A 23,948-nucleotide genomic window follows, 5' to 3' on the forward strand; every position below is an offset into this window, starting at 1 on the left:
TTTTCTACTATTTATTTTATGAAATTTGAGTCTTATAACCGATTTTTTTTTAATGTATTTTATACGTCCGGACCGTTCCAGACGATTTTTGAGTCTAATAAGCGACTAAACCTTACATCCGTGAGTCTTATAAGCGGCGTCTACTGTATTATTATTATTTATTTATACCTGTGTCTTTGTGTCTGTACATAATGTAATAAATGTGCATTCTTATTACATAATATATTATGTCGCATAAATATATTTAACTTTCAAATTATTAATATATTTAATAAGAATATTACTGTAATCTACATAAAAACATAATAATACTAGTATACGTATAATATTATAATACCATATTGGTGATTATAATCTGAAACTTGTTAAATAATACAGTATTATGTATATATAGGTTTATATTAATAATAGATAGGTATTCAAAGTTTCTCTTTGATCTTGGTAATATTTTATTAATCAGAGTAATCTAATATGTATTTTTAATTTGGCTACTAATAGAACACCATGAATGGCATGAATCATCAATCTTCTAGAAGCTGATTAAAAATTTTAATGTATGCTCAATTCAGACTTTTTTTTGGTATGTATAATGTTTTTTTTAATAATTTATGAATAAACAAATTATTATTACATTTATTTAAATTATCAAATAATTGTTATTTATTTGATACATAAACATAATACAAAATATATTTTAATATGTGTTTATAATGCTAATTATCTGTAATATTTAAATACTGGTTTTTAAATACAGTTCAGCACATACTAAAAAAATATACAAAATCCAAAAGAATAACTTAACATTAATAATATAATTAAATGTTTTTAGATATTAAATATAATTAAAATATATTACAAATATACATGGAATAAATATGTTATGTATTATTATAGGATTTCCATCAACAGAGTTAGTATAAAGAGTTAAAAAATTTATGAAAATTAGTTAGTGAAATACGTTTTTTAATAAGTACTTACTACCAACAATATCCGGTTGGATAAGAAATATATTTTGAATGCTTTACCTCAACTAATAAATTTAAATTCAAATGTTGTAAACATTTACATTGGTTTACAAAGTATTTAGTTACCAAAATTTATTAATTGATTAATGTTTAATACAATTAATTATGTTTCTTTAACTAAAGGTAATTTAGTATACCCATAATTTTGGGCATTAAAAAATTTAAAACTATTCAAACTCAAAACAAAATCCTCTCAGTCAGTCCAGCTGAGCTTTGATTGCATTACATACAATGAATTCAGATCCTAATGACCTCAAGTACATTATAAGGTAAAATAATAACTAATTCAATTTAGTGAAAGTCTGAATTGTTTACCAATTGTATGATATTTTTTCCTTATTTTTACATTCTTATATTAATTTATAGATGTTTTAACTTCAATAGTTTTGTAGTTTTTTTCTAGAATATTTATATTTATGTATTATATTATAATGTCAAGTAGGAATAAAGAAAAATGAAAAGCATTTTCAAATTTTTGTTTTAAAAATAAGAAATACTTATTTATTAAGTTCACCATGTTTTTTAGATATATATTTTATTAGGATTAAAAATCACATAATAATTTAAAGGCCTCTTGGCTCTTGATTAATTTTAAGCTTGGTAGGATATTAGGACCTATAAAAATACCTGTTACTTACTAAATTTCCGGCTCTTTGTCTTCTATTTTTGTATTACATTATCTCTTATAATATAACCTATATTTGGTACCTACTACCTACTTATTAAATATGAATTAAAGTTATATTATATTATTTATAAGTTATTATTTTTTTATGTGTATTTTAAAATTATTACCATCAAAAATTTATCTTCAATCCATTAAAATATTTATTAATAACCTACATTTCACTTAAAAGTTATCAAGTACTTTCAGGCACTGAATTATATTCAAATCAATCAAAAACATATTTGAGTCCAACAATGAACATTTGACCAAAGTCTATTTTTTGTTTGATTTCATGAATTACGTTTTCATTTTTCAGTTCACGAATTACTTTATTGAGTTTGTATTGCAAGTGAATGGTGTTAACGTTTGGGTAATTTAATTTTAAAGCATCTAATAATACGTCTACTGTTGTTGATCGATTGATTCTAATTGTTTCTAATACAATTTGCATTATTCTGTTTAATTCTATGTTCAAAGGAGAATCCATAATATAAATAGCTTATAACTTTTTATTTTTTATAGTATAATAAAATTTTAATAGTTTGTGATAAATAATAATGTAAATACAATTGTTGATAGGCAGTAGTCATAGATACCTACATTCTAAATATTAATATATAAGAATCTATATTTACAACATAAACTTACTTTTGGTTTATCATATTTTCTAAGTAAACTAAACTTTATATTTGGCTTTGTATTGTCAATGGACAATAATATGGTATACTTAAAAATACATCATGTATGATGCGATGTATGTGTATAATATTAAAAGAACCTATAGAGAAATGATAATATATTATTTGTTATTTATGTAGTTTGTTCTATTGATTAACTACAAAAAGTAACATAACCAATACTACACAGTATAGGGTTTAAGTATGATTTTCAAAATATTTTGACTTTTTGGAGTCAATTTACATTTTTTTTCTATATATATCAATAAAAATATTTCGTTCGGACAAAAAAGCTAAAAATGTATTATTATGTTCCTCTTACGTTGTCATATTAACTATTTAAAAATATTAAAAATAAATAATAATTAATATTACTAAAAAACAAAGATTTTTTGTGATCCTACCTGTACTCTGTAGATATTATGATGATAAAGTACAACTTTATTTCATATTATATTGATACATTTTGTTTTTAAAACAGAAAAAAATTATTATATCAGTAAGTAATAATTTATGTTTTGCATTTGTATAATTATTGTATCATTATTTTTATGAAATTACATAATTAACTTTCATTTAATTTCCAATTACGATTATCTTTTTTGATATGAGCAAAATAATTAATGATTGTAATGGCTATATAGAGTATATTATAGTTATTTAATATTATTAATAATTTTTGAAATTAGATACCTACCTAGTCAAATAATATGCATAACAAATGCTTTAAATTAAATAATTGAATAACTTTTATTAATATTTCTGACTTATAATTAATTAATAAATATTTAATAGTAAAATAACAAAAATAATGATTATTTTTAATTTATCATCTTGAAAGTGAATTTCTTAAATTGATATTATGAATATTATGTAAAATAAATGTTTATTAGTTATTACTATTGTTACTTAGTTAGGTCCTTTTTAAGCATAGACTTATACAAGTCTAAGCTTTTAAGATGTTCCACACTACAAGACTAATGTGATTACTCTACAAAATATGTGGACAATAAGATAATACCATAACGCGGTTTGGTGATTATTGCTTTATCAAAAGTGATAAGCGGCAAATTTACTACCACAGATAATAAATATTATGTTGATATAGTATTTTATTTCGGAGCATCGCTATGGCGCTATTTTCACAGTCATCTATATGAATTGTCTGATAAGGATGCTTCCTTATCATTCGTCGGAGGTCTTACTATCAATGAGAATATGCGATCGATCCACAAAAAGCGGTGTCCTGTTAATCGTAAGCTTCTGAGAATTTTTTTCTATTTCTTTATTATTATTTATCATATTATTCTTACCGTGACTTATGTCATCTCTGCACGATATGCGTCCACTCGTATTCGGTGGTGGTTTGACAAACATATATCCATCGCCCTGCATTTATTGTTGTTGATCGTCGTCGGCCGTCGCCGTGTACCTTCGTACGTTTTGTCTAGAAAACATGATTGTCGATAAAAAAAATTACTGCATTCATGTTGTGGCAACCACATTATCGTTGTTTGATATATTTTTTCAAATAGCAGTAGATTGCAACTTATGTGCGTTTCAGAGCTTTGAGCTGTGTGAATCGGATAAGCACCTACTTATTTAGTTAGTATAATGGACTAGTCAATGCTCGATGATGATCTGTCCATATATCTTATTGGCAGAAATGGCACTTAAATGTTTTCTGGTCTTAAAGAACGTGCCCATTACTCAGACCTACTGAAATACTGAAACCATTGTCAATTCTCACTGCCTTCATTTTTATGTGTTTGTTTTACTTCGTATTACCAATGTGTATTTGATTGCCACTTGGGATACTAAATATTAAAGCAAAAGAGTATAATTTCATTATAATTTATGTACATGTACTTTTTATAATATTTTACTCATTGTTTTTTAATAATATACATGTTTTAAAAATTATTACTTTTAGCTGTGAACTAAAGGATTTCATTGATGTCGTTAAATATTAGCAATACTGTAAAAGATAAGACATGGTTATTACATAGCACGGCTGGTGCGTGCAGTGGAGCTTTTACTCGTTTGGTTTGTCAACCACTTGATGTGCTCAAAATACGATTTCAGGTAAATTAAGTTATTTCTCTGAGAGTATCTTTAATTATTATGTTGTATAAGATTCCTAGAGTCTTATGAAAAATAAAGAGTTAACTAACAATAATTATTTTAAATTAAGAGTACCTATCTAATAAATATGAGTATATTTTAGTCATAGTTTGACTTTAATCATGATCAAGTTTTGTTTTGATAATTTTTAGTTTTATAATTTGTACATTTTATTTTTAGTTGCAAGTTGAGCCATTATCAAAAAATTCAAATAACTCTAAGTACAAATCTATTCACCAATCAATTAGTCTTATATACAAAGAAGAAGGTTTTAAGGCATTATGGAAAGGTCTTTTACCTGGACAGTTCCTATCAACTACTTATGGATTAACACAAGTAATTATTAATTGTTTTCATGTATAAAGTTCAATCTTTATTCAACTTTTCTTTTTTTGTATTAAGTTCGTTGCTTTTGTTACAAATGATTGTTTATATTTACTGTAATATACAGCAAAATACCGAGTAATAGATACTAGAATTAATATACTTTAAATTTTAAAATTATGCATGCAACACAAAACAGTTTTAATATTATTATTTAAAATTCTTAAATAACAATAAATATTTTTTTTATAGTTTCATTTTATTTATTAATTTTTTATGTCAATACTCATAAAAGATTATTTTTAAATGTATAATTTTACAACAAACCATTTTTAATTTAATTTTTAAATATTTATTCTTACAAAATCAAAAACTACAAAAGAATTCCTTTACCTATATCTTCATACCATATTTTATCACTAGATAATTTTGTTGTACACAAAATTAATACATTTGAAAAATGTAAACTTAAAAACTGTTTTAAAAAATATAAAATATTACTATAATTCATGGTACAAAACTTTAAATTCAAATAAATTTGAATATGATAATTATTTATTATGTAAGTTAACACAAGTGAAATGTTATCAATTTATTGTACTTAAACAATTGTATAATCTATTTTTTTAAATCATGAATTTGTAATTTGTTACATGTATTATAGTTGATTATAAGTATAGTATAATATTACCAAAAGTTATATCTTTAGTACCTATTCAATTATAGTTCATTGTACATGGTATATTTAAACAATGGTTTTAGTTTCTAGTCTTTCAAAAAACTCTGGCATTACTATCAACAACAGAAAAAGAATTAAATCAGACCTCTAGTGTTCATTTTCTCTGTGGGGTTACATCCGCCACTTCTGCTACTTTGATGTCATATCCATTCGATGTTGTGCGCACTCGACTAGTTGCTCAAAAATCTAATCAGGTAATATATATTATATAGGGTGTGGAAAAATGCTCTTCCTAGTTTTGAAGGCAAATAAAAAAATAACAATTTAGTGATCAATTTTTTTTTCATAGGTATTTATTGTGTAATATTGGAAACTTTAATTTATGTAATTTTAAATAAAATTTGATCAATTGCTGCCCTCTATTGGTGATACAATACTCCGAGCAAGATTAAAAGTTTTGTACAACTTTCTCAATCATTTTTTTGAGGTATTCAATGAATAGACTGTAATAATTGCTTCCTTCAAAGCTTCCAGATTCCTTGGGTGATATTTATGAACTTGAAATTTGGCATAACCCCAAAGAAAAAAGTTGCATGATATTAAATCTATAAAATGCACAGACCATGGATTATCATCTTTTATGGAAATCAAGCACCCTTGAAACATTGAATTTAATAAGTTTCTACAGCAAACACACATTGCTGATTTATTCACAATATGTTTATAACTGAAACCCCACTTAAATTAACTCATAACTTAAATTTCCCGTCTTACATACACATTAATTACCATCATTCTATGATTTTGAATAATTGTCTTATTGCCATACAGAAACTAAGGATGTTTTTCCATACTCTGTATTACTAAAAGATAAGATTTCTTAAACAAAAAATTAGATTTAATGAAAATTTAAAAAAAAAGTTCAATCTCTTAAATATATAATATTAAAACAATGTGTATTTAGCTTAACATATTATGATTTTGACCATGTTTTGATGTAGCCTGTATGGACTTAATAATGTGTTTACTATATAATGCACGACTATATAAATAATAATATGTTTTTTAAAGAAGGAGACAATTATGAAACAAATAATATATTTAATATATTTGTTGTAGGTCTATGCAAATATGAGAAGTGTGGCCATATCTATGTTTAGGATGGAAGGTGTATCTGCATGCTACAGAGGATTTTTCCTACTATAATGCAAAATGCATTACAAGGCGGATTCTTGTTCATGTTTTATAACACATTTTCAAAGTTGTCTTCTACTAATACTAGTACTAATACAAGTATGTAATTTTATCAATACTTATTGTGTTAATTACAACAATGTATGTTTTTAACTTTATTTATTTTCCAAATAGCTGTTCATGATGACCGCATAAATAGTGTTAAACAATTCAGTTCTGGATTTTAGCGGGTGTATCAGCAAAAACAATTGTGTACCCACTAGACGTAATAAAAAAACGGCTACAATTACAAGATTTTGTTCATTCTAGGGAAGATTTTGGCAAGGTAAACTATTTGTATATTATTATTTTATCATGCACTCTTATACTTAAATGTGGCAATTTCACTGCCCCCATATCTTGTATAGTCACCTGACACTATGTTTTTACAGTGTACATTTTGCACTACGATTAATACTCGTTCAATTGTATATCAATCTTTTTTTTAGAAATTTATGTGCAATGGATTATTGGATTGTATCTATGTGACAATTAAAGAAGAATCTTTTAATGGTCTTTTTAAAGGACTGTCTCCATCATTGATAAAAGCTGGTTTTACAAACTGCGTTACATCTAACTTTTATGAACAAACCCTTAAGTTACTTCAATCTTTAGTCAACAATTTTTAGTTAATAGCTATAAAGTACTTTGATTACCTTTTTTTTAGAAATATAGTTTGAAAATAAATTACCAAGTAACTGATTTTTTTTTAACGTTTATTTGTTTGGTTTCTAAATACAATTGCCAATTAAAGACTTAAAGACCCATATAATTACATAATGTATAGTATTTATAGTTGTAATTTGGTGGAGTCCCTAGACATCCATACAAATCGTTTATTTTCAAGCAGTCTGTTTTGCTCATCATTTTCTTTGACCAATTGTTTTGCCTTCAAACTTTGGTACAATGGTTTGCTTTCCTTTGCCAATACTGCAGAAAAAAAATTGTGTTATTACTTTGATGTATTTGATTAAATTATATGTAAAATAATAATTCAACTAGTAAAAGTGGTTTCCCCACCCGTTAAAATTAATACTATAAAAAAATTACTATTATAAATTATAATGTTATTAACATTTTTCTGTAATTTTGTTACCGAAAAATATTATTATTAAATACTCTATCTATGTATTAAAATATTTCAATTTATATATTTAATATTATATATTACTAAGAACAATATTTGATCTTTGTAATTTATAATTTAAAAATATTGTTGTAGTATAACAATTTTGGTTTTTTCAGTGTTCAAAAAATATTTGTAAAATAACTTTTTATTGTAGATGGTAAGTTAGTACACTGCTTGATGATACCTACTTATAAATTTAATATTTTATTAGAAAAATAATTAAACATAATTCTTGAATAGTTTGATAACTTCTAAGTATTTACTGAATAATAAATTGCAGAATTGGCCATAGTCTATACTTAAATATTTTATAAATTTCGTGATAAATAATTACTAAGGACTCGGAACTAGTTAGTTTTGCATAGTTGTTATAAATTGTATATGAATTTGCATGACCTATAATATTGTTTTAAGATTTAATAATGCTAAATTAACAACAAAAAATATTTTGTAAAATTTATACCAAATTTTTAACAATCTAATAAATCTTAAACTTAACAAATATAGACGATTTTCATTATAAACTCAGTATTGTCTTGTTTATTCTCTATAAATAAATAGTAGGTAAACATAGGTTGCGATTTCCGAGATCAGAATAAAATGACCTATATTGTATTTATACTTGTATTATAATTTATAATATACATATTATGTTGGATCCACTAACAGTCGCTAAACATTGAATGAATAAATAAATATTTAATAGTAAGCTAATCATCTCATTAAAATGATTTAGTGACACATGGTCCATGATCGATCTTTTAAATTTTAATCATATCAATAAATAAATTGTCTATATAACTTAGCTATAGACACTAACATTTAAAGTGATGTATCAACTTACCTGAAAAAGTTTTTGCCATAGTGCATGACACTGTCGTAATCATATTCAAACTGATATGTAGTGTTTTTCAAACTTTGTTTATCAAAATTAGAACGATATTCTAAAACAATAATTACATTATCATGTACCTATAAGGGTCCAACGTTACCAAATTAATAATACTTTTTAATTACGTACGTGGTATAACGTTTTCAAAATTTATCTTAACAAATTTATCACGATCCGATCTGGATTGTTCGTGAAAAACACCTAAAGCGTGTAATAATTCATGAATAGGTCGTCCGTCGGTACCTAAGCAATTGGCTCCAGTGTCGTCTGGTGGCTGCAAAGACACAACTTGCGGTCCTCCGTAACGGCCCACATACGACCAACATCTGTAATGTTAAAATACCTATGTTAATTGAACAAAAATCGGGTTTTTTTTAAATAAATTTAATATTTTAGTAGATTATGTCTTTAAATTATTATTTTATGATTGCCGAGTACAATTTTTATACTTTATTTTATTTATTTTTTGTATTATTTTTTAACATAAAAACCTTAGTTATAAGTCAATAATTTAATAATTTTAGTACCTACCTATACATTGTATAAAAAAGTTAAAAAAGCTCAATCCCTTCAATTTTCGGTTTCTCAACTTATTGTAGAATAAAAGACAAACAAATGCTATATTATACACTTTCTATTAAAAAAAAAATTCAGTGACATTTTGTTCCGATGTAAACATGTAGTGACGTCAAACGTTCAATATTTTTCTTGTTGATCGTGCAAACCACAGTCCTTAATACGTATTTCTGTGGGACCTTTTATTATAATATGTAGTTACTTTAAGAGTATAATTATAATTACCTATCTTAATATCAACAATCATAATTTAATAATTTAATGCCTTAATACAATCAATAGAATTCGTAACTATCTACCTACTGCCTTACTAACGGACGACCACAACGGGGATATAAGGTGTTTTAAACTAATGTTTAGAAACCTAAATTGATTGTGCATTTATAAGTATTTGGTATTATTGGAAACTATAAAACCAATTAGCCCCAAATTTGACATACTAATCCTCAGAGTCTCGGGGGTTGATTCATGAAAGTAAATATGTTTGTTAATTAATATAAAGTTGCCGTTGGATACAAAAATAAAAGATCTATATAGATAATATATACATTATATATTAAAATGTATCTATGTTTGTAGAGTTTTCACTTATATAGGTAGTACTGAAAAACTACTCGACCAATTTTTCAAAAATTTCAGTTATTGTTTTATTGATAACAAAAAAAGAAAGTAATTTTAAAGTATTCTTCAAAAAGAATATAGTATTTTAACTACACTCAAAATATACCAACTGGCAACTAAAATTTGAAATTAGTTCCCGAATAAGTTATTGCGTCGATGTCGACTTGCCAGCGAACTGAGATATACCTACATAAAAACTAAGCTATACCTTTTAACCTATATATATAGCCTAGTATTTCATATTTGTTGATTTTATACGATCGAAGTCGAATCATACCTATATATATTACATTTATTATATATTTATATACGATAAAATGTGTGTGAAAGTATTATTCACCGTCGTACGTAAAAATATTTAGTGTAAAATATAAAGAAGTAAAGAGAGTAAAACCCCATAAACTCGAAAAATAAATTTAAAAAATATATAGGTAAATAAATTTAAAATTATAAAAATGGCGTCAATTTTCGCTGTGTTAACCTAACTGTTGGTAATTCCTACTAATTTATCAAGCTTTATCGATCGCCACTCCATTTATGTGAGTTACTTTAAATAATTAGATATAAGGAAGGTATATTATATTATTATTCGTAGAACAGCTCGCATACAACTTTGTATAACGTATTATATATTATATATAATCACCCAGAAGGATATTTCACCGGCCATATTAGTAAATAATCCTTTTCTTTGCCGGTCCATGGTACAAATTTAACGCAAGTCATAAAATTGATTGTCCTGATGGCTTGGTATATCAGAATTCGGTGTTCGGTTTCTGGAACAGAAAAACAAAAGAATATTATCCTGATATAATAATAAAAACGGTGTCTATTGATCGTGTAATTATACCAAGCACACGTCAGTTCGATATATCTTTCAAACATAATTTTGTATTATATTATATAAAAATAATTTGGTTATTGAAATAATAGCATGCATACCATAAAGCGGACTTATCAAATATGGCACGGTGCGGTTAAGCCAAAGTTTCTCCGGGAAAATGTCCCATCGCAGGCCGACCCGCCAATAATCGAAAATCTATAAATTCAAGTTCAAGGTGCATAAACATTAAACGTAATAAGATCTAGAAAAACTGCATCCGACACTGAAGTGGACCTGACCGACAATAATGCAGTGTGCTTACCTCGTTATTCATAGCCATGTCGCCTTGAAACAAGCCCGGTCTGACCTCTGGATCGATGTCTTCCACGGACATGAGATCATCCACATCTCCTTTTATGTATCCGGCTGTAAATAATAATTTTGAAAACACGTTTACGTAAGGTATTATACTATTTTACATAATATTGTAATTCTTTATTAAATCATTATTGCCTATAGGCATAGGCGCCATCAAGAATTTTGTCAGAGGGATGCATCGTGCATAGTATACGCTGATTTCTAAATAATATTTAAATTATTTAAGTTAAGGGGATTGGAAGCGGTGACTTTCTGTCTTTGTCTAACACACGTGGAACATAGATATACGCCTGACAAAAATTAAGGTACTTCTAGTTGTTTGATTTAAAATATGTAATGATGTTTTAATTGATATACAAGTTTACTTTGCATCGGTCGAACTACTTTTTCGATTGTTTTATTATTTAAAATAAATATTTTAAATTTTATAAATTTGTCAATTTTTATTATTAAATATATTAAAAATATTAAAAATATGCTTTGACCGATACAAAGTAAACTTGTATACCAATTCAGTCATCTTTACATATTTTAAATCGAACAACTAGAAGTACCCTAATTTTAGTCAGGCGCATATGCTATTTTCCCTATGTTCCACGTGTGTAAGACAAAGACAGAAAATCATCGCTTCCAACCCCCTTAAAACGAGAAATTTGACAAAATGTATTATATTATACACTTATAAGTTATAACTATTCGACTGGAATTTATAGTATTGATTTTATATAGTACACATGAGATTATTTACTGTATATACTATGGATGGATGCACTATACGAATTTATATACTCACAGAAATATTTTTTCAAATTATTTTTAAATTATTTTTTTTTAGCGGCTATAAAGTAATTCAGGCATAGTGGTCACGATTAGAAAGATATGTAAAATTAGTATTATAATAGATACAATATAGATAGGTAATTATGCAAAATTAAATATTTTCAATATTCAATTTTTTTTGTTTTTTGAAAGGCTAGGGGGTGCAAGTACAACCCCTATGTGCCATCTATTCTTATAGGTATTGGATTATGTCATTCAGTGGCATATCCATTAGTGAAGGGGAGGGTCAAGTCGCTTTCTGACCTCACCACAACACAAACATGGCCCCGAGATAAATAATCTGGATACTTGCATATAACATTTTGTTTTATCCAATTTTTTTTGTATTAGAATTCTAACTTGAAAAATTGAAAATCATATAGGTACTTTGGTACTTAACTTATAGGTTTAGGGCGTTTAGGTTATCATAATAAATTTATATTAATTTAAAATACACGGATACGCATAGGATATACGAACCAGCGCGAGTCATTTGATCTCGGTTAATGATCGACAAAATGTCATTTTTTAATCAAAAAACATAGGTATTTTATTAATTTAGTCAAAATGTTTAGTGGCCGAGTAGTTTTTTTGATTTAAGTAAAATAAAATTCAGATAATATGTAATCGAAATTAAAAGACATACTTTACTTATTACAAATGATAGTAGCTGAGGTAGTATACAAGTAAATGTTAGATTTTCGATTATACTTTATCTAGTATTTTTTTTAGCTGTAGTCCGTATGTACTATGTAAATATATTGTAGTCGGTACATACTGTGTTTAATTTTTATCGACTGTTCAATATAGGTAAGTGATGGACTGGTGTGTAGATTTGTTAACATTTTATACGTCATATTTTCGCAGTAACGATTTACTAAAGTTATTTTTTATTTGAATGTGAATATTTATATTGTACCTAGCATCGATAGATAAATGTTAGTAAGTATAAATAATTTTTTACATAAAAAAAAAAGCTATTTTATTTGAAACTAACGACAAACACGGAGTTTATTGTATCCGTGTATTAACAAGTGTGATGCAAAAATTCAAACGTTTTTCTAAATTTACATTGTTATTCTCCCGATCCTATAGACTTGGAAGTATAAAAATTAAAATTAATGCGAAAATGAAACCATTACATATTTATGAAAATCTATTAACAAATTTTCCAAAGTTGATGCCTCGCACGTGATTACGTGAGTAATAGTATTCAGTTAAATAATTAGTAAAATATCAAAGACACAATGGTCACAATGTTGAAATTATAAAGAATCAAAAATCTATTAATGAAATATGCTTCAACAATTTGTTAAACCATCTAAAATAAAAATTATTTTAAGTTAAAAAAAAAAATGAAAATTACTATTATTTACAACAAATGAGAATAGTAAATATTTCAGGTTAAAAATTCGTACCGGTGAATTTACATGTTTTAAATTCAACCCAAAAATCAACTACCTATAAATCGGTGAAATTTACAATCGCCTGCGAAGAACTATAATGAACTTAAGTCTTAAATATTTTGTTCAATAAATTGATTTTAGTCGAAAATAGATATCCAAAATCATAATACTACGTTTTAGGTATATACTGCATAATAAATATTAATTATTTTTAATTTTCTTAATTATTTATAATATTATAATTTAAAGTATTAAACAATATCAAAATACATAATGTAAGTACGTCATAATTAAAGACTGAATTATTTCTCACTGTTTTAACATTGTCTTTATAGTAAATAAGATTAACTAGAATAATGAATATGATAAGAACATTGAGAACTAACATTATTTATATATTTTATAGAAATGAAAAAAAACTGTCAATACATTTTTTTTCATATATCTAACATAAAAATATAGATAGGTGGTGTATGTATAAATTGAAATATTAATATTTTAAAAGTCCGATAATACACTTGAGACATAAAATTGGTTTAATATACAAAACAACTCGAAGATCTTTACATACATAATATAGGACGTAAGCATATAAATAATAAACTAGATATATATGCTACAGACTAATAACGAACAACTTTATAATTAGTGCTGGTATTAGCGTGGTACTTGGGTCTTTTACCGCCGGGACCAAATTATATTGCTATATAAATAGCAACACTAGCAACAAACTACTAACATTTTAAACAACATAATTAGTTTCTCAAAATATTGCACATTGTGATTTTTTTATGAAAAATGTCCTACAATGGAATTTGTCCACCATCATTATCTTAAAATTATGCCGTTGGTTGAAGTTTCTAATTTTTCACCCAGACATTATTCAAATCAAATACGAAAATCTTAACGTACATTCAATTTGATACATTTGCTATTTGTCTATATATTTCTTGAATGTTTGCAGTAGACTTGTAGTGAACCTTGGTCATATAATATATGACTATTGACTTTATAGTAAATACATTATATATACAATATACATATAGCCATATCGGTTTATAATATAATTCATATGAATAAAAAGGGGGAATAAGGCAACCACCCTGTTGTACAGCGGATATCGAGTGTACCTAATTATTGAGGAGTAAGACATCGTAATATATATGTTTAATTTGAATTCTATGATACCTACCTATAAATAATTTTTTTTTAAATACGATTTTAAATTAAGATGGTTTGTATTGATATATAATGCTATACGCCGGTAGGTATGATTAATTTTTACCGAAATCTTTACATTTGATATATCACTGTGTACTTAAATTATAATAATATTCGTTCAAAGTTTCAATTACCCACGAATATTATTTTTTAAGTTATAACAAAATAACTAAAATGGTTATTTTTCGTTCAAATAGGTATCAAATTTTGCACTAAAATTTTAAATTAGATAACTAGGAATAAAAAACACTGTGTATATATCTTTATTATATTTTGATGATGTGGTGGTGTTAATAAGACATTTCCATTTTGGAACAATATTTTAATAATTATTTATTTTCAAATATATTTTGTGGATTTACGATTGATATTTGACGTGATATTTTTGATTTGAATAAAGTCAAATCAATATAAATTATTTTTTTTAATTTAATTTAAAAATTTTGTATATAATACATGTATAATATTAATGAGCTAATAAGGTTGTTTTTAAATTTTAAATTAATTATATGCATTTCAAAAATATCTCAAAAATTCAAATTTCAAAACTTGACATCTTTAGTAAAAAAATAATAACATAAACATTTGGTGAAAATTTCAAATACCTTTATCATTGATAAGAAATAATTATTTTATGCATGAAAATTATATTTCAATAAGCATAATTTTTATTGCTTCGAAAGGTGATGATAGAGAGAAAAAAACATATACCTACATAGTTGTTAAATCAAATACATTATTCTCCGAATCTAAAATTTGATAATCATATTTTAAACAGTGTAGTATATTTTAAATTTTCTTTTTTAATTTCATTATGGTAGGCAGTATGGTAATATTTTATTATTGTATGTTAATCAAAGAATTTGCTCATTCACCATTTATTGGGATAAAACTACAAAAGTAAACATAATTATCTACTCACACTTTCCGACCTGCAGCTTCCTTAGACCTTTACGATACACATCGAACAGTCACTGCGAATCATCTCTTAACACAATCTAACCATTATCTGCTCTACTTTATACCATTAAATTAAATACTGCATACTGAAAAAGCAGAAGCATATTTACGGGGATATCCCAAAGACTTTTTTTTAAATAATCCTAAGTGTCAGGGATGATCAACTGGCGGCTCTCGGACCTTTTTTATCTGGCCCACGCTATATTTTCAAATTACATCACACAATTTCAAAGTCAATCGTCTATACTCAATGCTAGGTCTATGCTAAATTAAAATACATATTTTGAATGACCTTTAATTTTGCCCTCTACTCTGGCCCGCTAAATTTTAATTTTCTAAAAATTGGCCATCTAATAACTATCAGTTACCCATCCCTGCTATATGTTATTGATATTTACGCATGTCTAGCTATTACGAATACATTACTTAAAATAACAAATAATAATACATTTGATATATTTTTAATTTATCAAGTTAGTATTATTTATTAATACTATATAATATGCTTTGTTACTGTGGAACCATATACATAATATCATATATTGTATATATGCAATTTTACTATAATTTATACATTTATTATTGAAATAGTATTAAATACAATAGACCACCAACAATTGTATTCTCCATATCCATGGGACTAAGCGCTAAGATCCTAAATGCACCACTGGGTAGGTATACTGCTACTTGGTATATCAACCTTACTTTTCCGCCAGCAGTTATTATGATATTATTTTATTAACCTACGTTTAAAGACTAAAACATGGTAGGTATTTTATAAATTATAGAATGTAATAAATTGCAAATTGTCAGTTCTCGTTTCCACAACTACGCTATATATTAATGCATTCGACTGCGTACATATTATATATCTCCAATAATCACATTCCTAACCATTTTTGCAACGCGGTCAGTTGACTTTCTTTAGAGTTGTCACACTTTTTTTAGGGCAATGCTCGCGATACTTTTTGTCATTTGTTGTTATGGGATTGACTGTAAGTTTCGTATTATGATAACACAATATATTATAAAGAACGTTTAGTTATGTAGCTCATCAAACGAACTACGTGGACTGGTTACCATACTGATAACTGATATATTATTATATACATAGGTAATACCTAATACCTATATATATATTATGCGATTTTTTGGCAAAAGTTGGTTCAACCTTCCTAGTGTTACTAATTGAATAACAAATCACCGAAATTATTAAAATGTATTATCCTTAGAAATAGATAATGACGCCGTACATCGATTTCGCTCAGATTTGTTTTTCCTATGGATACAATAGTGAGGAACAGTACAGAAGAGCAACTCTGCAGATTTTTTTTTAACTACACGATGTATATATTTCAATTGGGTCCAAATTCCTTTTTTTTTTTTGAGAATAATCATTTAATTTCCATTAAGATATACCTACCACGACGAAGTGACGAATACTAATAAAAATGTTAACCTAACCTATACCTTCATAAATGTTTTGTTTTGATAATTTAAATTGCATTATTTACTAAAACGCATAATCAAATGCATTACGCATACATTATTATGTCTATAAGATTTGTAATTGATTTCAAAATAATAATTTATTTTTTAAAATCAAGCCGCATTTAGTCATAGTGTATTATTATAATTATTTTGTTTTAAATATTATTGTTCTTGTACGTAAATACGCGTTAACCAGGTTTTACTGTACGAATCTATTTATAGATTTTTGTATGTACCTACATAATATTATTTTTTTAAGCTAACATTGTAAATTTTTATTAATTGATCCAATTGATCCAAGCCTCTTACTCGCTCATTAATACAAAATAATTTCTTAAAAATATGATAGTCCGAACTAAAAGTGTTATTTTTTAAGTAGATATACACGTACAGGTGCTTGAATATATTAAAATTGTTACAAGTTTCACATCGCACATAACAAAAACGTGGTTAAAAATTTAATACTTAAGCACTAATTAGGTATGTAACAATTCAAAACATACTTATATTACAAAAATCAAAAGTAAAATTTCAAATTTCAATTTTTTTCACTATTGTGATATACGTAAAAGATAAAAATGAAAATGAAATTCTCTTAAGAACAAATAAAAAGTTCGTAGTGACAATAGTAGGTAAACAAATTGAATAAAAAGAAGTTTTTAATTATTTTTCAAATTTTAGAACTGCAGATCATGGGGCAGAGAGAATAATTAAATTAATTTAAAGGTGATTTTCCCTCTGCAAAAACTTTCCTAATGTATCAATATTTAAGATAGTTATTATGTTATTATGTGGGTACAGTGTTTAGTGTAAGTACACACGGTCTATATAATAATAATATATACGTTGTTGATGTAGATACGCGCGAGTTCTATCGAAATACGATTTCGTACCGCGGCAAACACGTCACTACACAACTACTATACAACTAAGGTAGTGCGACATATATATTATGCATACATTATAGATTATACACTTTTGGCATATTTCAAAAATTTGCAGACTTATATACTATATATAGATGCATATAAATACACACGTACGTCCTCGAAACCACCTTTCCCTCGACTTGTGTCGCACAACTCTTGTTATAATTTGCTAAATGCACTTTCTCCGAGTTTAATATAAAATATAAATTATGATAATAACCATATATTACACAAATAATCGCGATTCATAACTTCATTAGACGCATATTCTAATGACTCGTACTTATAGTTATAAAACGCAATCGGCCGGCTTACATTCTTCGGACTCGCGTTCAAATGCTTTTTTTCTCCATAATTTATTAGCCGGAATAAACGGAAAAAAGTGTTACGCCAAAAACATACCTAAACAATAACATGTAGACGACACAATATAAATCATCAGTGAACCTGAATACACGCAATATTTGCGTACATTTCTATATATTTTATACTGGTTCCTGAGTGGAATAACGATCGAATGTATTGATTTTACATTGATAGTGTGAAAACACTTTTTCTAGTAGAAATATGCTCCAATAATCAACTTCGACAGACTCAATAGAGGTTTCTGATAAAAAAAAAAAATAGATCGTTATTTTAAACAGAAATTTCTCAACTTTTTAAAACAATCGGGAAATAAAAAATACGAACATTTGTTAAAATTGTAACCAAAAAGTTAGAACGTCTCCGAAACAGACTTGATCGCATACAACCTGACTTATTAGTTATTATTGAATTGAAATTGAAGATATTCGTTACATTGACCTATCTACTCAATGGCGACGAAGTACACTCGACACCTACTGTATAACAGAACTGTTACCTACTTGACGGCTTTTTTTTTGTACCTTGTCCACTAGTTAAAAATTATTTTATAAATTTAGTACAAACATTTCTTTGGTGGGAAGAGTTTTATGGAAAGTCGGCAAAACTGTATAAAGGTAATACCTATAAAATATAATAAAAAAATATCAAACGGTTTCTAGAATGATGTGTGAAAAACGCGAAACCTCATTTCCCTAAAAACGTTGAATTCATAAATATAAAATACACACACTTAACACTTTATAATAATTATAATATTTATAGTAATTTAGTAATGATATTATCAGCAAAATATTCAGGTCCGTAATACAGGTTATACTTTACATAAGTACAATATACATATATATATATATATATATATATATTATGTTATAATTATATTTAGGTACATATACATATTTTAAATGCAATACTTCCACAAATTTAACCTATAACTTAAATTCTTAAATTGGACAAATATTTTAAAATTTTTTGATTACTTTTAAGCTAATAATTATATCCTACGAGAGATCTATCAATTTCTTGTTAACATACTTTAATTTAGGTAAAAACATCATTTGAACAACAATAATTTGATTAACAGAATTTTGAGAGGACGTCACATACTCACACCCATATAATATTTTGGTCTTTGCCTTAAAATCGTAATATGTCATAATTAGGGAACGAATTTTATTGTAAATACATACTTTTGATTTTTTTATTGATTTTTGACGATCTTTAACATCATCTGCTTCGTCTAAAACAACAAGATATGTAATTTTTGATAGAGATATTTTAATAGGAAAAATTCACCAAGGATCTCTGGAAATTGAATACACTCCTTCTGTTATACGAGTAGTGAATAAGAAGAATAAGAATTATGCCCCTATCACATCTGTTATGTGAAACGGTATTTTAGTTAATACAAAAGTATTCCAAACCGTCCAATTTTTTTATTAGCAAACCTATAACAACATGTTGTTTTTTATTGCTTTGTTTCGGAATAATATTCATATTTTTATATACCAACATCATTTGTGTTACTTTTATTTAATATTTATAATTATAAAATATTAATTTTTTTTATAATTTTCATTACTAATAGATACATTTTTCCAATATTTACATATTTTGAATTTTTTATTCCATATTTTAAGAAAAATTGATACATATATTGATTTTTTTATTACAATAAAATCCGTTCCTTGGTCATAATGTAGGTACATATAACGTAGATCAGCGTTACCAAATTTATGTTGTTAGCTTTGATTTTAGAGTTAAATGGGATTAAAAAAAATATTTAGAGGTTCGAATACCATAATATATTGTATGTTTGTTTAATACAATATTTTAATTTTTAAGCGAATGATTTCTATGTAAAATTTTTCAATTTCTAAATGCTCATGACTCATTCCAAAATTGCAATATCAAAAAAACCTATGATAATATATTATATCCTAATAATTATCCTATACTTAAAATCTTTAAATTGGATGATAGATGAATTATACTTGTACTAAGTTAACAATCCTGATTTAATGTTGTCCTCTATATTAAAAAGTAAAAACCAAAACAAAAAAACTAATAGTGATCGTTCACTGTCGTGTACTCATGGTAATAGGCTCCTCCACGTTAGAGTACTCAGCAGTCGAGGGGTTGTGAGTGAAATAATAAATGCAACGTGTACTTATTCTATTTTCATTAGATTAGCACCGCAAACGGCTCGTACAGTGCACAACACACGAAAGTATAATAATTATGAGTACTTTTCGGTTATCAACTTCAAACAATTTAAGTATTTATTTCGACATATACCGCGAGTATGCCGGAAAATCACAATATGTATAATTTTGTAGATCTGATTAGTGTATTACAAATTTAAAACATTGAATGTTTATCGCTTATGGCGATCGGCTATACCGGACGAAATAAATTAACTTTCAGAAACTTATCCAGTCTATAATTCTATAAAATAGATTCGTATACTCCCATGAATTTTTCTGCCGCTAAAAAATACAAAAGTGCTATTTCTAGCTGTTAACTTATTCGAATAATAAATGATATATTAGTTTTCTGTGTTAATGTAAATAAATTTGTACCAGCTATAATTGTTTACAGTTTTATATTCATAAATTCTATATATTTATTGTAATTAATTAACAAGTACTTAACAATACTATATTCACCGCGTGTGTGTACGCAATAATTAAAAAATATGAAATAGGTATAAACCTAAAATAAATAATAAATTGCAGTTTGGAGTACCCGTAAACACAGAACAACGGAATCGAGATTCTCGTCGGTAGCCGGAATACAATATAATTTTTATACAAAAAAAAAGTACCTACACCATAATATGAACACAAATAATAAAAAAAATAATATAAAAAACGGACCTTGGGAGGACGGCACCGGGGGGTGTAGGACGTCCGGAACGCTGGGCAATATCAGATTGATGTTCCTGCACTGGACGACTGTTCCGGTCAACTGCAGCAGCGTTCCCGTCAACAGTAGCCGCCACATATTATTATATAGGATTGTCGCCGTCGTCGTCCCAACATGCAATTATTATGTATATGGAGGTACCTTTATGTTACGCAAACGAGTCGTCTTCGGCGTGGCTCTACCGTCGTCTTTGCAGGGCGGTGCGGGGAGGTCCGGCACGGCCGTGCAGCATCACTGCGGCGGGCGGTGAACTGCGCTGATGTTATATATATTTACTTACTGCTATATCGTATGATATTGTAATGATATTTTTTATTATAATATATAATATTATCGGGTATCGGTCGGTTATTACGCGAGTGTTGGCGGCAGCGACAACGGCCCGTACGTGCGACGAGTGTTGTAGGTATAATACCTAAATACGCGCGCGAGACGGAACGGTCGGGAGACGGAAGACAACTGACGGCTTGTTAGAGGTTTAACGATTGATATTTAAACACGAACGCTCGCGTGTGTGTCTACCTATATAATATTATGTGGTGTGCGCGTAGTACGATCGAATCGACCAGGATGTGCGTGTCGATTTCGACGTACACACACGTACATATATATATATATATATATATATATACAGGGTGATTTCAGTATTGGGAAGTAACCTAGCTCAAGTTATAAGTTATTGTGGGAAAAATTATTTGCAAAGAATTTATATTATTTGTTTGTAGTAAAATTACAAAATTATTCGTTACCTTTTTTTTGTTTTAATACGTCCAATTGAAAATATATTATGTATAGATATATTATAATATATAAACACGATTTTCTGACAAAAAAAGTAGTATTTTTCAAATAAGTAAAACATTTAAATTAGTAAATGGAAAACTTATTGTTATTTAAAATAAATTAAAAAAAAATAATAATAATGACGTGTTAAACAATTATAGTCTTTTTTTGATTTTGAAGTAAACAAATCATATAATTTCATATAGTTGATTGTTGTTACTTTGTTAATGTATGTATATTGAAAAGGCTTCAGTGATATTTATAAAAATAAAACATGAAATTAACTTTAGTTGGTACGTATAAAGTTATTTTTTTAATTTAAAAGTAAATAATGCAACTTGACCAAAAAATAGGAACAAAGTAATTTAAGGTAATTTAATTACAATTTTGAAAGATAATTCGTAGTATAATTTAATTACCAAAAAAAAAACAACTTCCCCATCACTGAATGATTTACTATATATACAATAATCATGATTATCTCCATAATTTTCCCATTCAATAATACATTTATTAAAATTCTTGTTTTTCTAAATTTTTTAATAGGTACTATACTACTTTTCTCAACCGTATTTTAAAATGCTTGATTTTTTTTATACTGTTAAAAGTTCCTGTAGCGAAGTAAACTTCTTTTTTTTTTAATGGACCTTACCTATTTTTTACTTTTCAAGTAGTTAAACAGATTTTTTTAAAAGCGATTTTTAAATTCCAAGTTAAAATTCCAATAAGTATATAGTTTTTGAGTCATTATAAACTATTTATACATTCTAAGGTTAATAGTCCTTAATATAATAGGCTTATCAAAAATATGAAATAAATGTAATTTTTTTTAGTCTAGTATACATTTTATGTTCGGACAGTTTTTACCGATTATTAAATTGTAATAAATTAATAATAATTAGAAGGTATCTACTACCTAATATAATTTTCAAACCATCATCATAGCCCCCACATCTTCATACCATTTTATAACCCTTATTGTACAAAGTTTAATAATTCAAAAACTGCTAGTTCGAATTTTGATTTAAATACACCTACAATTTAAAAAAAAATATCTCCATAATACTGATTCTCATTTGTAAAAAAGATAAGACTTTATCGACTCAGCGGGACAATCCTCAGTGTTTGAAAATATATTTTGGTCTTTCATTATAATAGATAACTATAGGTACTTATTTAAAAATTCTTAAAATCAAAATTTTAATAAATTCATTATTATAATGGACAAATCAGAGTGACCAAATTAAGTGAATCACTCTGTATATAGTGTGTTTGGCCTGTCTGTCAACGACTGCATCGAATTATAATAACATAATATATCTTTATTATTATACATACTGCTGCCATAGCCGTTGCGGTCCCAGTGGTTGGCAAATACTATTTTGATTTAATACGTCGATGGCCACCGCCGACAACGACGACCAATATCGTGCGTACGTATATTTTGTAAATGAAAGTTCGTGCGCGTACCTCTATTTAGCTGTTATCGATAATTTCGTTTTGTCGAATTAGGTTCTGCGGCTTCATTGTATCGATATAATAAAGTATATACACTTATAGGCACGAGGACGACGACGACAGCATACAGGGTGATCAACCAATTATACTCATCTGAATTATTAAGCAGATACTTTTTTTTTTTTTGTATCTAAATCAGAATTTAAAATATTAGTAGTTTCAATTTATTAAAATGCATATATATTATATCTAATACTGAGAATTATATAGTATTAAAAATGGTTTTCAATGAATATAAAATATAAGTAATATGTATATATTGGATTTAATGAATAGAGGTACTAGTGTGCTACACTCGAAAAATTTTTACAAAATATAAAATTTTGAATGTTGATTAGGTACTATAATTTTCGAATTATCATGTACTCCATATTCTCTTCTG

The 23,948-nt window shown here is 26.6% G+C and overlaps 1 protein-coding gene and 2 pseudogenes across 1 annotated transcript; 1 reads left to right on the forward strand and 2 right to left on the reverse strand.

Moving 5' to 3' along the window:
* Positions 1-1,875: 1,875 nt before the first annotated feature.
* On the reverse strand, positions 1,876-2,179 carry LOC113557922. Its single transcript, XM_026963459.1, is given in 3 exon segments — positions 1,876-1,937; positions 1,940-1,957; positions 1,960-2,179. Coding segments are annotated over 3 exon segments (300 nt in total).
* Positions 2,180-3,533: 1,354 nt separating this feature from the next.
* LOC113555612 lies at positions 3,534-7,358 on the forward strand (annotated as a pseudogene).
* An 80-nt stretch (positions 7,359-7,438) lies between these two features.
* LOC113555613 lies at positions 7,439-21,715 on the reverse strand (annotated as a pseudogene).
* Positions 21,716-23,948: the final 2,233 nt, after the last annotated feature.

This window comes from Rhopalosiphum maidis, chromosome 3 (assembly GCF_003676215.2).
Source record: "Rhopalosiphum maidis isolate BTI-1 chromosome 3, ASM367621v3, whole genome shotgun sequence".
Classification (NCBI taxonomy): domain Eukaryota; kingdom Metazoa; phylum Arthropoda; class Insecta; order Hemiptera; family Aphididae; genus Rhopalosiphum; species Rhopalosiphum maidis.